The sequence below is a fragment of the Oncorhynchus tshawytscha genome, linkage group LG29, assembly GCF_018296145.1.
Source record: "Oncorhynchus tshawytscha isolate Ot180627B linkage group LG29, Otsh_v2.0, whole genome shotgun sequence".
Lineage (NCBI taxonomy): Eukaryota > Metazoa > Chordata > Actinopteri > Salmoniformes > Salmonidae > Oncorhynchus > Oncorhynchus tshawytscha.
The window spans coordinates 29536420-29552257 of record NC_056457.1 but is presented as its reverse complement, the minus strand read 5'-3'; the positions used below and the strand labels follow the sequence as shown (position 1 = coordinate 29552257).

Genomic DNA, 15838 nt, shown 5'->3' with positions numbered 1-15838 from the left:
TCTACACTCTACTCCTATTAGACCCATCTTCCAGGTCAGCCTCTATCTACACTCTACTTCTATTAGACCCATCTTCCAGGTCAGCCTCTATCTACACTCTACTTCTATGTGTCTTCCTGCGCCGACAGAGATGGCCGCCTCGCTTCGCGTTCCTAGGAAACTATGCAGTTTTTTGTTTTTTTACGTGTTATTTCTTACACTAGTACCCCAGGTCATCTTAGGTTTCATTACATACAGCCGAGAAGAACTACTGAATATAAGATCAGCGTCAACTCACCATCAGTACGACCAAGAATATGTTTTTCGCGATGCGGATCCTGTGTTCTGCCTTACAACCAGTGTAACCGAGTGGATCACATGCAGCGACCAAAAAAAAACGACTCAGAAAAAGAGGGAAACGAAGCGGTCTTCTGGTCAGACTCCGGAGACGGGCACATCGTGCACCACTCCCTAGCATTCTTCTTGCCAATGTCCAGTCTCTTGACAACAAGGTTGATGAAATCCGAGCAAGGGTAGCATTCCAGAGGGACATCAGAGACTGTAACGTTCTCTGCTTCACGGAAACATGGCTAACTGGAGAGACGCAATCCGAAGCGGTGCAGCCAGCGGGTTTCTCCACGCATCGCGCCGACAGAAACAAACATCTTTCTGGTAAGAAGACGGGCGGGGGCGTATGCCTTATGACTAACGTGACATGGTGTGATGAAAGAAACATACAGGAACACAAATCCTTCTGTTCACCTGATTTAGAATTCCTCACAATCAAATGTAGACCGCATTATCTACCAAGAGAATTCTCTTCGATTATAATCACAGCCGTATATATCCCCCCCCAAGCAGACACATCGATGGCTCTGAACGAACTTTATTTAACTCTCTGCAAACTGGAAACGATTTATCCGGAGGCTGCATTCATTGTAGCTGGGGATTTTAACAAGGCTAATCTGAAAACAAGACTCCCTAAATTTTATCAGCATATCGATTGCGCAACCAGGGGTGGAAAGACCTTGGATCATTGTTACTCTAACTTCCGCGACGCATATAAGGCCCTGCCCCGCCCCCTTTCGGAAAAGCTGACCACGACTCCATTTTGTTGATCCCTGCCTACAGACAGAAACTAAAACAAGAAGCTCCCACGCTGAGGTCTGTCCAACGCTGGTCCGACCAAGCTGACTCCACACTCCAAGACTGCTTCCATCACGTGGACTGGGAGATGTTTCGTATTGCGTCAGACAACAACATTGACGAATACGCTGATACGGTGTGCGAGTTCATTAGAACGTGCGTTGAAGATGTCGTTCCCATAGCAACGATTAAAACATTCCCTAACCAGAAACCGTGGATTGATGGCAGCATTCGTGTGAAACTGAAGGCACGAACCACTGCTTTTAATCAGGGCAAGGTATCTGGTAACATGACTGAATACATACAGTGCAGCTATTCCCTCCGCAAGGCTATCAAACAAGCTAAGCGCCAGTACAGAGACAAAGTAGAATCTCAATTCAACGGCTCAGACACAAGAGGCATGTGGCAGAGTCTACAGTCAATCACGGACTACAGGAAGAAACCCAGCCCAGTCACGGACCAGGATGTCTTGCTCCCAGGCAGACTAAATAACTTTTTTGCCCGCTTTGAGGACAATACAGTGCCACTGACACGGCCTGCAACGGAAACATGCGGTCTCTCCTTCACTGCAGCCGAAGTGAGTAAGACATTTAAACGTGTTAACCCTCGCAAGGCTGCAGGCCCAGACGGCATCCCCTGCCGCGCCCTCAGAGCATGCGCAGACCAGCTGGCCGGTGTGTTTACGGACATATTCAATCAATCCCTATACCAGTCTGCTGTTCCCACATGCTTCAAGAGGGCCACCATTGTTCCTGTTCCCAAGAAAGCTAAGGTAACTGAGCTAAACGACTACCGCCCGTAGCACTCACATCCGTCATCATGAAGTGCTTTGAGAGACTAATCAAGGACCACATCACCTCCACCCTACCTGACACCCTTGACCCACTCCAATTTGCTTACCGCCCAAATAGGTCCACAGACGATGCAATCTCAACCACACTGCACACTGCCCTAACCCATCTGGACAAGAGGAATACCTATGTGAGAATGCTGTTCATCGACTACAGCTCGGCATTCAACACCATAGTACCCTCCAAGCTCGTCATCAAGCTCGAGACCCTGGGTCTCGACCCCGCCCTGTGCAACTGGGTACTGGACTTCCTGACGGGCCGCCCCCAGGTGGTGAGGGTAGGCAACAACATCTCCTCCCCGCTGATCCTCAACACTGGGGCCCCACAAGGGTGCGTTCTGAGCCCTCTCCTGTACTCCCTGTTCACCCACGACTGCGTGGCCATGCACGCCTCCAACTCAATCATCAAGTTTGCGGACGACACAACAGTGGTAGGCTTGATTACCAACAACGACGAGACGGCCTACAGGGAGGAGGTGAGGGCCCTCGGAGTGTGGTGTCAGGAAAATAACCTCACACTCAACGTCAACAAAACTAAGGAGATGATTGTGGACTTCAGGAAACAGCAGAGGGAACACCCCCATCCACATCGATGGAACAGTAGTGGAGAGGGTAGCAAGTTTTAAGTTCCTCGGCATACACATCACAGACAAACTGAATTGGTCCACTCACACAGACAGCATCGTGAGGAAGGCGCAGCAGCGCCTCTTCAACCTCAGGAGGCTGAAGAAATTCGGCTTGTCACCAAAAGCACTCACAAACTTCTACAGATGCACAATCGAGAGCATCCTGGCGGGCTGTATCACCGCCTGGTATGGCAACTGCACCGCCCTCAACCGTAAGGCTCTCCAGAGGGTAGTGAGGTCTGCACAACGCATCACCGGGGGCAAACTACCTGCCCTCCAGGACACCTACACCACCCGATGCTACAGGAAGGCCATAAAGATCATCAAGGACATCAACCACCCGAGCCACTGCCTGTTCACCCCGCTGTCATCCAGAAGGCGAGGTCAGTACAGGTGCATCAAAGCTGGGACCGAGAGACTGAAAAACAGCTTCTACCTCAAGGCCATCAGACTGTTAAACAGCCACCACTAACATTGAGTGGCTACTGCCAACACACTGTCAATGACACTGACTCTACTCCAGCCACTTTAATCATGGGAATTGATGGGAAATGATGTAAATATATCACTAGCCACTTTAAACAATGCTACCTTATATAATGTTACTTACCCTACATTATTCATCTCATATGCATACGTTGATACTGTACTCTATATCATCGACTGCATCCTTATGTAATACATGTATCACTAGCCACTTTAACTATGCCACTTGGTTTACATACTTATCTCATATGTATATACTGTACTCGATATCATCTACTGTATCTTGCCTATGCTGCTCTGTACCATCACTCATTCATATATCCTTATGTACATATTCTTTATCCCCTTTCACTGTGTATAAGACAGTAGTTTTTTTGGAATTGTTAGTTAGATTACTTGTTCGTTATTACTGCATTGTCGGAACTAGAAGCACAAGCATTTCGCTACACTCGCATTAACATCTGCTAACCATGTGTATGTGACAAATAAAATTTGATTTGATTTGATTTATTAGACCCATCTTCCAGGTCAGCCTCTATCTACACTCTACTTTTATTAGACCCATCTTCCAGGTCAGCCTCTATCTACACTCTACTTTTATTAGACCCATCTTCCAGGTCAGCCTCTATCTACACTCTACTTCTATTAGACCCATCTTCCAGGTCAGCCTCTATCTACACTCTACTTTTATTAGACCCATCTTCCAGGTCAGCCTCTATCTACACTCTACTTCTATTAGACCCATCTTCCAGGTCAGCCTCTATCTACACTCTACTTCTATTAGACCCATCTTCCAGGTCAGCCTCTATCTACACTCTACTTTTATTAGACCCATCTTCCAGGTCAGCCTCTATCTACACTCTACTCCTATTAGACCCATCTTCCAGGTCAGCCTCTATCTACACTCTACTCCTATTAGACCCATCTTCCAGGTCAGCCTCTATCTACACTCTACTTATATTAGACCCATCTTCCAGGTCAGCCTCTATCTACACTCTACTTATATTAGAACCATCTTCCAGGTCAGCCTCTATCTACACTCTACTCCTATTAGACCCATCTTCCAGGTCAGCCTCTATCTACACTCTACTTCTATTAGACCCATCTTCCAGGTTAGCCTCTATCTACACTCTACTTCTATTAGACCCATCTTCCAGGTCAGCCTCTATCTACACTCTACTCCTATTAGACCCATCTTCCAGGTCAGCCTCTATCTACACTCTACTATTAGACCCATCTTCCAGGTCAGCCTCTATCTACACTCTACTTCTATTAGACCCATCTTCCAGGTCAGCCTCTATCTACACTCTACTTCTATTAGACCCATCTTCCAGGTCAGCCTCTATCTACACTCTACTCCTATTAGACCCATCTTCCAGGTCAGCCTCTATCTACACTCTACTTCTATTAGACCCATCTTCCAGGTCAGCCTCTATCTACACTCTACTTCTATTAGACCCATCTTCCAGGTCAGCCTCTATCTACACTCTACTTCTATTAGACCCATCTTCCAGGTCAGCCTCTATCTACACTCTACTCCTATTAGACCCATCTTCCAGGTCAGCCTCTATCTACACTCTACTTCTATTAGACCCATCTTCCAGGTCAGCCTCTATCTACACTATCTACCCATCTTCCAGGTCAGCTTCTATCTACACTCTACTTCTATTAGACCCATCTTCCAGGTCAGCCTCTATCTACACTCTACTTCTATTAGACCCATCTTCCAGGTCAGCCTCTATCTACACTCTACTTCTATTAGACCCATCTTCCAGGTCCAGCTTGACCCAAACACTTCCCTCAACACACAGGAAGAGCTCCATCAATACCCCCTTTTCATCTCAGACGTCAGGCACAGACACAGACACTCTGGTGGGTTGAGCTGGGTCAGGCCGGAGGCCCGGAGCGGAGGTAGTTTGTGTCGCCGGAACCAACAGTGGTCCAAGTCGACCCACTGTAATAAATCTATCCAAAGTGACCGGTTCTGTTATACTGTTTGAATAAGTGTCACGTCCCTAGAGGAAGTAGAAAGTCCATCTCTCGTTGATTAACCCGAAACTACAGACAGCATTTCAGAGAAGCTTTAGTGTGTCTGTCAAACAAGGCTTGTGTTCTGCATGGTTAGATATTGTGGAACCCCAATTGGAGAATATAGTATTTATAATTCAGTATTTATAATTTATTTGGATTTCCAAGGGTTTCCATCGAAACAAACATTTATTTACACAACAGTATGTGTCTACCCATAAATTGTAACAAAAAAATGTTGGTTTATATAAATCCACTCAGAAAAAACATGACTTCAGCTTAGATGAAAATCTTGCTCTAAGCATATTTTATTCACTGTGAGATTTCACGGTTCCACCATGTGTTATAATGACATATCAACACCGTACACGTCCCACCTCTTAAACGTATTCAGAACTGCTGCCTCAGGTTATGCTGCGTGACTTTTTAGTGGGAACAAGTGTCAGGGCCATGTGTAGGATGAGCTGTTAAGTATTTTTAAACACAGAGAGCTGGATTTGGCCCGCTTTCAAAGGCAGGCAAACCAAACGTCTGAGCACCGAGTCTCACATCGAGCTGCTTGTGAAAACGGAAAGGCTTTCCTTAAGTCAGGGATATAGTTTAATAACAAGTTACCCAGGGCTTTCATTCATCCAGTGATGTGGATTAATTACACTTTACCCAGGGATTTCTTTAAGTCAGTGAGGGTGTTTAATAACGCATTATCCAGGTCAACAGATGGATTTCACTAGAGTGATTATGACACAACTCTACCAGGAGGAATAACAAGTCATTATAATGACACAACTCTACCAGGAGGAATAACAGGTCATTATAATGACACAACTCTACCAGGAGGAATAACAAGTCATTATAATGATCCAACTGTACCAGGAGGAATAACAAGTCGTTATAATGACCCAACACTACCAGGAGGAATTACAAGTCATTATAATGATCCAAATGTACCAGGAGGAATTACAAGTCATTATAATGACACAACTCTACTAGGAGGAATAACAAGTCATTATAATGACACAATTCTACCAGGAGGAATAACAGGTCATTATAAAGATCCAACTGTACCAGGAGGAATTACAATTATAATGACCCAACACTACCAGGAGGAATAACAAGTCATTATAATGACCCAACACTACCAGGAGGAATAACAAGTCATTATAATGACCCAACACTACTAGAGGAATAACAAGTCATTATAATGATCCAACTGTACCAGGAGGATTTACACGTCATTATAATGACCCAACACTACCAGGAGGAATAACAAGTCATTATAATGACCCAACACTACCAGGAGGAATAACAAGTCATTATAATGACCCAACACTATTAGGAGGAATAACAAGTCATTATAATGATCCAACTGTACCAAGAGGAATTACAAGTCACTATAATGACCCAACACTACCAGGAGGAATAACAAGTCATTATAATGACCCAACACTACCAGGAGGAATAACAAGTCATTATAATGACCCAACACTATTAGGAGGAATAACAAGTCATTATAATGATCCAACTGTACCAAGAGGAATTACAAGTCATTATAATGACCCAACACTACCAGGAGGAATAACAAGTCATTATAATGACCCAACACTACCAGGAGGAATAACAAGTCATTATAATGACCCAACAATACCAGGAGGAATAACAAGTCATTATAATGACCCAATACTACCAGGAGGAATAACAAGTCATTATAATGACCCAACAATACCAGGAGGAATAACAAGTCATTATAATGACCCAACACTACTAGGAGGAATAACAAGTCATTATAATGACCCAACACTACTAGGAGGAATAGCAAGTCATTATAATGACCCAACACTACTAGGATGAATAACAAGTCATTATAATGACCCAACACTACTATGATGAATAACAGGTCATTATAATGACACAGCACTACTAGGATGAATAACAAGTCATTATAATGACCCAACAATACCAGGAGGAATAACAAGTCATTATAATGACCCAACACTACCAGGAGGAATAACAAGTCATTATAATGATCCAACAATACCAGGAGGAATAACAAGTCATTATAATGACCCAATACTACCAGGAGGAATAACAAGTCACTATAATGACCCAACACTACTAGGAGGAATAACAAGTCAGTATAATGACCCAACACTACTAGGATGAATAACAAGTCATTATAATGACCCAACAATACCAGGAGGAATAACAAGTCATTATAATGACCCAACACTACCAGGGGGAATAACAAGTCATTATAATGACCCAACACTACCAGGGGGAATAACAAGTCATTATAATGACCCAACACTACCAGGAGGAATAACAAGTCATTATAATGATCCAACTGTACCAGGAGGAATTACAAGTCATTATAATGACCCAACACTACCAGGGTGAATAACAAGTCATTATAATGACCCAACACTACCAGGAGGAATAACAAGTCATTATAATGACCCAACAATACCAGGAGGAATAACAAGTCATTATAATGACCCAACACTACTAGGATGAATAACAAGTCATTATAATGACCCAACACTACTAGGATGAATAACAAGTCATTATAATGACCCAACAATACCAGGAGGAATAACAAGTTACTATAATGACCAAACACTACTAGGATGAATAACAAGTCATTATAATGACCCAATACTACCAGGAGGAACAACAAGTCATTATATTGACCCAACACTACTAGGAGGAATAACAAGTCATTATAATGACCCAACACTACTAGGATGAATAACAAGTCATTATAATGACCCAACACTACTAGGATGAATAACAGGTCATTATAATGACCCAACACTACTAGGATGAAAAACAAGTCATTATAATGACCCAGCAATACCAGGAGGAATAACAAGTCATTATAATGACCCAACACTACCAGGATGAATAACAAGTCATTATAATGACCCAACACTACTAGGATGAATAACAAGTCATTATAATGACCCAACACTACTAGGATGAATAACAAGTCATTATAATGACCCAACACTACTAGGATGAATAACAAGTCATTATAATGACCCAACACTACTAGGAGGAATAACAAGTCATTATAACGACCCAACACTACTAGGATGAATAACAAATCATTATAATGACCCAACACTACTAGGATGAATAACAAATCATTATAATGACCCAACACTATTAGGATGAATAACAAGTCATTATAATGACCCAACACTACCAGGGGGAATAACAAGTCATTATAATGACCCAAAACTACCAGGGGGAATAACAAGTCATTATAATGACCCAAAACTACCAGGGGGAATAACAAGTCATTATAATGACCCAAAGCTTCTAGGGGAAACTACAAGTGTGTGAACCTCTATAGGAAATACGTTGCTATGGTGAAGGTGGAGTTTTTTTCTTAGCATTGGCTCTGTGATAGATATTTTGTTGTTCAGCCTTTTCTCAAATAGATTTGTTCAACTCCTGCATCCTCTTTCCTCTGTCCTCTGTCACCTCCCTTTTTCAAAAATGTCAAAGGTAAGCGAGGAAATAGGAAGTTAACAGAAAAAGACTCTCCTTCACCACTCGCTTGTCATCAGGCAAGTTACTTTCACAGGGGAATAAAACTCAAAATAAATAGAAAAACAATTGTAGCTAGTTTTTTGCATTATTTTCTCCTCTGAGAGAACAATAGCAGATCTTAAACTCTTCCGCAATGGACTCAGGTTTACACTATCCTGATGAAGGACTCAGGTTTACGCTATCCTGATGAAGGACTCAGGTTTACGCTATCCTGATGAAGGACTCAGGTTTACACTATCCTGATGAAGGACTCAGGTAGGATACGCTGTCCTGATGAAGGACTCAGGTAGGATACACTATCCTGATGAAGGACTCAGGTAGGATACGCTATCTTGATGAAGGACTCAGGGCGGATACGCTATCCTGATGAAAGTGGCTAACGAGGAGGGAAGGACACTCATCCGTTCACCTAATAACAAATTGACACTCTCCTCTACCAGTTATTGGTTTCCGAGACACAAAGGACAGAGGATGGAGGAGAGAGGATCGGAGGAGAGAGGACAGAGGAGAGAGGACTGGAGGAGAGAGGATTGGAGGAGAGAGGATAGAGGAGAGAGGACAGAGGAGAGAGGATTGGAAGGGAGAGAGGATTGGAGGAGAGAGGATGGAGGAGAGAGGGCTGGAGGAGAGAGGATTGGAGGGGAGAGGATGGAGGCGAGGATTGGAGGAGAGAGGATTGGTGGGGAGAGGATGGAGGAGAGGATTGGAGGAGAGGGGACGGAGGAGAGAGGACTGGAGGAGAGAGGATTGGAGAAGAGAGGATTGGAGGGGAGAGAGGATTGGAGGAGAGAGGATTGGAGGAGCGAGGATTGGAGGGGAGAGGATTGGAAGAGAGAGGACAGACTTTTTCCCAAATTAGTGTGTGGTTTAGGATAGGGTAAAGGAACTGTGTAGGTAGCCTTTGTCTTACCCTGGCTGATTCTCCAGGGGTTGGATTTGTATCCAAAACTGATAACAAAAGGGAGGATTTATTTTACCTTTATTTAACTAGGCAAGTCAGTTAAGAACAATGACGGCCTAGGAACAGGGGGTTAACTGCATTGTTCATGGGCAGAATGACAGACTTTCACCTTGTCAGCTCTGGGATTCAATATTGCAACCTTCCAGATAATAGTCCAACCCTCTAACCACTAGGCTACCTGCCTCCCCCCTCTAACCACTAGGTTACCTGCCTCCCCCCTCTAACCACTAGGCTACCTGCCTCCCCCTCTAACCACTAGGTTACCTGCCTCCCCCTCTAACCACTAGGTTACCTGCCTCCCCCTCTAACCACTAGGTTACCTGCTTCCCCCTCTAACCACTAGGCTACCTGCCTCCCCCTCTAACCACTAGGCTACCTGCCTCCCCCTCTAACCACTAGGCTACCTGCCTCCCCTCTAACCACTAGGTTACCTGCTTCCCCCTCTAACCACTAGGCTACCTGCCTCCCCCTCTAACCACTAGGCTACCTGCCTCCCCCTCTAACCACTAGGCTACCTGCCTCCCCCTCTAACCACTAGGTTACCTGCCTCCCCCCTCTAACCACTAGGCTACCTGCCTCCCCCTCTAACCACTAGGTTACCTGCCTCCCCCTCTAACCACTAGGCTACCTGCCTCCCCCTCTAACCACTAGGTTACCTGCCTCCCCCTCTAACCACTAGGTTACCTGCCTCCCCCTCTCTAACCACTAGGTTACCTGCTTCCCCCTCTAACCACTAGGCTACCTGCCTCCCCCTCTAACCACTAGGCTACCTGCCCCCTCTAACCACTAGGCTACCTGCCGTCCCTACACTCTAACCACTAGGCTATCTGCCGTCCCTACACTCTAACCACTAGGCTACCTGCCGTCCCTACACTCTAACCACTAGGCTACCTGCCGTCCCTACACTCTAACCACTAGGCTATCTGCCGTCCCTACCTCTAACCACTAGGCTATCTGCCGTCCCTACACTCTAACCTCTAGGCTACCTGCCGTCCCTACACTCTAACCACTAGGCTATCTGCCGTCCCTACACTCTAACCACTAGGCTATCTGCCGTCCCTACACTCTAACCACTAGGCTATCTGCCGTCCCTACACTCTAACCACTAGGCTACCTGCCGCCCCTATTTGAGCTGGGTACTGTAAGATGGTCGTACAGTAACGATAAGTGACAGGTTTTTTCCTAGAGGAGAAAAGCAGTTTCACAGGCATTATAGTTCATGGGACTCCAATATCCTTCTTTTTATTCTGAGCTCTGTACAAATGTCAATTACCTCTTGGGCATGGTGGGCTGATAATGATCAAGACAAGAGGCGCGTGTGTGTATGTGTGTATTGACTGTGTGTGTGGTGGAAGCAATGATTAGCATTAGCATGAATGGAGTGGATGATAATCATGACAAGAATGTAATGAGATGAAGAATTCCTACTTATAAGCACAAGTACTCTGCACTCACATTGCTTTGCCTTGAACTTGTATTATCATGATCGGTTATTCAAGTCAAACTCCCAAATATCTCCCTCGTCCTGTGGTAACCAAGCAACATCCCAAGTGCCCAATGTTTAGCCTTGTCTCATTGTGTGATCGTTCTGCTGCAACTGACAGTAATGGAGACCCCACCTCATCTCCTCCACCTCTGTCCCCCTCTCTCCTCCCCGTCATCTCCTCCACCTCTGTCCCCCTCTCCCCCCCCTACCCTCATCTCCTCCACCTCTGTCCCCCTCTCCCCCCACCATCATCTCCTCCACCTCTGTCCCCCTCTCTCCTCCCCCTCTCATCTGCTCCACCTCTGTCCCCCTCTCTCTCTCCCCCCTCATCTACTCCACCTCTGTCCCCCTCTCTCCTCCCCCCTCATCTCCTCCACCTCTGTCCCCGTCTCCCACCCCCCCCCTCATCTCCTCCACCTCTGTCCCCTCTCTCCTCCCCCTCATCTGCTCCACCTCTGTCCCCCTCTCTCCTCCCCCTCATCTGCTCCACCTCTGTCCCCCTTTCTCCTCCCCCCTCATCTCCTCCACCTCTGTCCCCCTCTCCCCCTCATCTGCTCCACCTCTGTCCCCCTCTCTTCTCCCCCTCATCTGCTCCACCTCTGTCCCTCTCCCTCCTCCCCATCTCATCTCCTCCACCTCTGTCCCCCTCTCCCCTCCCCCCAAAACCCCATCTCCTCCACCTCTGTCCCCATCTCCCCCTCATCTCCTCCACCTCTGTCCCCCTCTCTTCTCTCCCCCTCATCTGCTCCACCTCTGTCCCTCTCCCTCCTCCCCATCTCATCTCCTCCACCTCTGTCTCCCTCTCTCCTCCCCCTCATCTCCTCCACCTCTGTCCCCATCTCCCCCCCTCATCTCCTCCACCTCTGTCTCCCTCCTGCCCCGCCCCCTCTAGCTGACCAACCTGACAGAGATCCATGACCAGATCAGTGGGATGGCCCGTTGTCCCTACAACCCTCTCCATAACTCCACAGCTCTGATCACGTCCAGTGGAGATCTGTATGCTGCTACCGCCATGGACTTCTCTGGCAGAGACCCAGCTATCTACCGCAGTCTAGGGGGGCTGCCGCCTCTACGCACCGCACAGTACAACTCCAAATGGCTGAATGGTAGGCCAGGGTACTGGGTAAAGGAAAGGGGAGTAGGGGATTGTGGGGTGTTATTATGCAATGCTTAGGACATCTCCAAATGGCTGAATGGTAGGCCGGGTACTGGGTAAAGGAAAGGGGAGTAGGGGATTGTGGGGTGTTATTAAATGGCTGAATAGTAGGCTGGGTACTGGAAGGAAGTGAAGGGTAGGGGGATAAGCAGTAGTAGTATAGAGATGTAGAAAAGGGGTTGAAGGAGTTAACTTGTGGTGTCTGTCACTGTCACACAGTTCACTGATGACACAGACCATAAACACACTTTGTTTTGTTTTTATTCCTTTCAAGACAATCAAAGTCTTTAACTTCTTTAAACAAACAAAAAAATTATGTCACAAAATCTTTCTCGTTCTTTATTGACATGTTTGTCTCTTTCCTTGTCGAAGGACATCAAAAGCGACATTTTCATCTGGTAGTAAAACAATGAAATCAGCTTGTCGGCCTGAAGAGCTCAGTGTGTTCCAGTTCAGAAGCACAGCCCCCCTGGAACAAGGCTGCTGATTGGATACGTTGCTTCACTCATTCTCTCCCTCTAAAAGAGTCATTCTCTCCCTCTAAAAGAGTCATTCTCTCCCTCTAAAAGAGTCATTCTCTCCCTCTAAAAGAGTCATTCTCTCCCTCTAAAAGAGTCATTCTCTTGTCAACCAGGGATTTGATTTGCTTTAAACCAATCAAATACAACCATATATATATATATATATATATATATATATATATATATATATATATATAAGGCTCCACGTGTTGCAGCAACCTTTTAGAAAAGGGTTCAGCAACTCATTTTATGTCAAATAGATTTTCTCTCCCTCTCTCTCTCTCTCTCTCTCTCTCTCTCTCTCCTCTCTCTCTCTCCCTCTCTCCCTCTCTCTGTCTCTCTCTCCCTCTCCCACTCTCTCTCTCCCTCTCTCCCTCTCTCTCCTGTCTCTCTCTCTCTCTCCCCTCTCTCTCTCTCTCTCCCTCTCTCCCTCTCTCTCTCTCTCTGCCTGTCTCTCTCTCTGTAACTCTAGTGGTGATGAAAGAGAGTCTCTCTCTCCACGAACTCTCTCCCTCTCTCTGTCTCTCTCTCTCTCTCCCCCACGACTCTCTGCTCTCTCTCTGCCTCTCTCTCCCTCTCTCTCTCTCTCTCTCTCTCCCCACTCTCTCTCTCTCTCTCCCTCTCTCCCTCTCTCTGTCTCTCTCTCTCTCTCTCTCTCTCTCTCTCTCCCTCTCTCTCTTCTCCAGTGATGCTGTGCAAAGCTGAGGAGTTGAAGACCGTTTGAACGAGCAACAAAAAAAATAATGTTTAATTTAAAAGTGGATTAAATCACTGTCAAGGAGGATAATGCATGTGGTTAAGGTCCAATAATGTCACACATAAAAATGAACACCCCAGCAATGAGAGGATGTGGGAGGTCAGCAGATTTACTGCACTACACCACCGCTTTGGTGATTCCTCATCTGAATCTGTAGGCTTCCCAGGATGAATAATAGGTTTCACTATTGGAACACAAAAGTCATTAATAAGAATGCCATCATTTATTTCCCGTAATCACCTTTACCTCACAGCTCTACATCAAGATCCTATGGACCCCCCTAAATAAATAAGCATAAATATGGGTTGTATTTACAATGGTGTTTGTTCTTCACTGGTTGCCCTTTTCTTGAGGCAACAGGTCACACATCTTGCTGCCGTGATGGCACGCTGTGGTATTTCACCCAATAGATATGGGAGTTTTTCATATTTCAAAAAAAGTGGGTTTGTCTGTGTAACCTGAGGGAAATATGTGTCTCTAATATGGTCATACATTGGGCAGGAGGTCAGTTTCCACCTCATTTTGTGGGCAGTGTGCACATAGTCTGTCTTCTCCTGAGAGTCAGGTCTGCCTACGACGGACTTTCTCAATATCAAGGCTATGCTCACTGAGTCTGTACATAGTCAAAGCTTTCCTTAAGTTTGGGTCAGTCACCGTGGTCAGGAATTCTGCCACTATTTATTATCTTTTTAGGACCAAATAGCATTCTAGTTTGCTCTGTTTTTTTTTGTAAATTCATTCCAAATTGTCAAGTAATTATCTTTTTGTTTTCTCATGATTTGTTTGTGTCTAATTTTGTTGCTGTCTTGGGGCTCATTGGGGTGTGTTTGTGTTTGTGAACAGAGCCCCAGGACCAGCTTGCTTAGGGGACTCTTGTCCAGGTTCATCTCTCTGTCGGTGATGACTTTGTTTTGGAACGTTTGGGAATCGCTTCCTTTTTTGGGAATTTAACGGCTCTTTTCTGGATGTTGATAATTAGCGGGTATCAGCCTAATTGTGCTCTGCATGCAATATTTGGTGTTTTGCATTAAACACTGAGGATATTTTTGTGAATTCTTGGTTGGTGAACGGACCCCAGACCTCACAATCATGACGGGCATTAGGTTCAAGTGTATTCTCTCTCTCTCTCTCTCTCTCTCTCTCTCTCTCTCTCTGGCTTTTTCTCTTGCATCCCTCTCTCTTGCTATCTCTCTATTGCTCTCTCTCTCTCTTGCTATCTCTCTATTGCTCTCTTTCTCACTCTCACTCTCTCTCAAACTCCTCTGTTTTCTCTCTTGCCCTTCCCCCTCTTTCAACAGAGCCTAACTTTGTCTCCTCCTTCAACAGAGCCTAACTTTGTCTCCTCCTTCAACAGAGCCTAACTTTGTCTCCTCCTTCAACAGAGCCTAACTTTGTCTCCTACTTCAACAGAGCCTAACTTTGTCTCCTACTTCAACAGAGCCTAACTTTGTCTCCTCCTTCAACAGAGCCTAACTTTGTCTCCTACTTCAACAGAGCCTAACTTTGTCTCCTCCTTCAACAGAGCCTAACTTTGTCTCCTACTTCAACAGAGCCTAACTTTGTCTCCTCCTTCAACAGAGCCTAACTTTCTCTCCTACTTCAACAGAGCCTAACTTTCTCTCCTACTTCAACAGAGCCTAACTTTGTCTCCTACTTCAACAGAGCCTAACTTTGTCTCCTCCTTCAACAGAGCCTAACTTTCTCTCCTACTTCAACAGAGCCTAACTTTCTCTCCTACTTCAACAGAGCCTAACTTTCTCTCCTACTTCAACAGAGCCTAACTCTCTCTCCTACTTCTACAGAGCCTAAATTTGTCTCCTCCTTCAACAGAACCTAACTTTGTCTCCTACTTCAACAGAGCCTAACTTTGTCTCCTCCTACGACATCGGGAACTTCACCTACTTCTTCTTTCGGGAGAACGCGTTGGAACATGACTGCGGTCGGACCGTGTTCTCACGTGCTGCCCGGGTCTGTAAGAACGACATTGGAGGACGCTTCCTATTGGAGGACACCTGGACCACGTTCATGAAGGCTCGGTTGAACTGCTCTCGACCGGGAGAGATACCGTTCAACTATAATGAACTACAGGGAATGTTCTACCTGCCAGAGTTAGACCTGCTCTATGGGATCTTTACTACTAACGTGTAAGAAATACATTCTAGACACACAGAGACACACAGAAACACACACGGAGACACACGGAAACACACAGAATCAGAGACACACAGAAACACACAGAATCAGAGACACACAGAGACACACATAATCAGAGACACACATAGACACA

The 15838-nt window shown here is 45.6% G+C and overlaps 1 protein-coding gene across 4 annotated transcripts in view; it reads left to right on the top strand.

Moving 5' to 3' along the window:
- LOC112240516 (semaphorin-5A-like) overlaps positions 1 to 15838 on the top strand; it is a 310054-nt gene that overhangs the window by 131570 nt on the left and 162646 nt on the right. For all 4 annotated transcript variants that reach the window (XR_006080276.1, XR_006080275.1, XM_042308578.1 and 1 more), the window contains exons 7-8: positions 12010 to 12223; positions 15410 to 15695. Coding sequence is in view for 2 of the 4 variants with exons in the window: in XM_042308578.1 (XP_042164512.1) it covers positions 12010 to 12223; positions 15410 to 15695 (500 nt within the window). In the remaining 2 variants the exon portion in view is untranslated. The remainder of the gene's footprint in view (positions 1 to 12009; positions 12224 to 15409; positions 15696 to 15838) is intronic.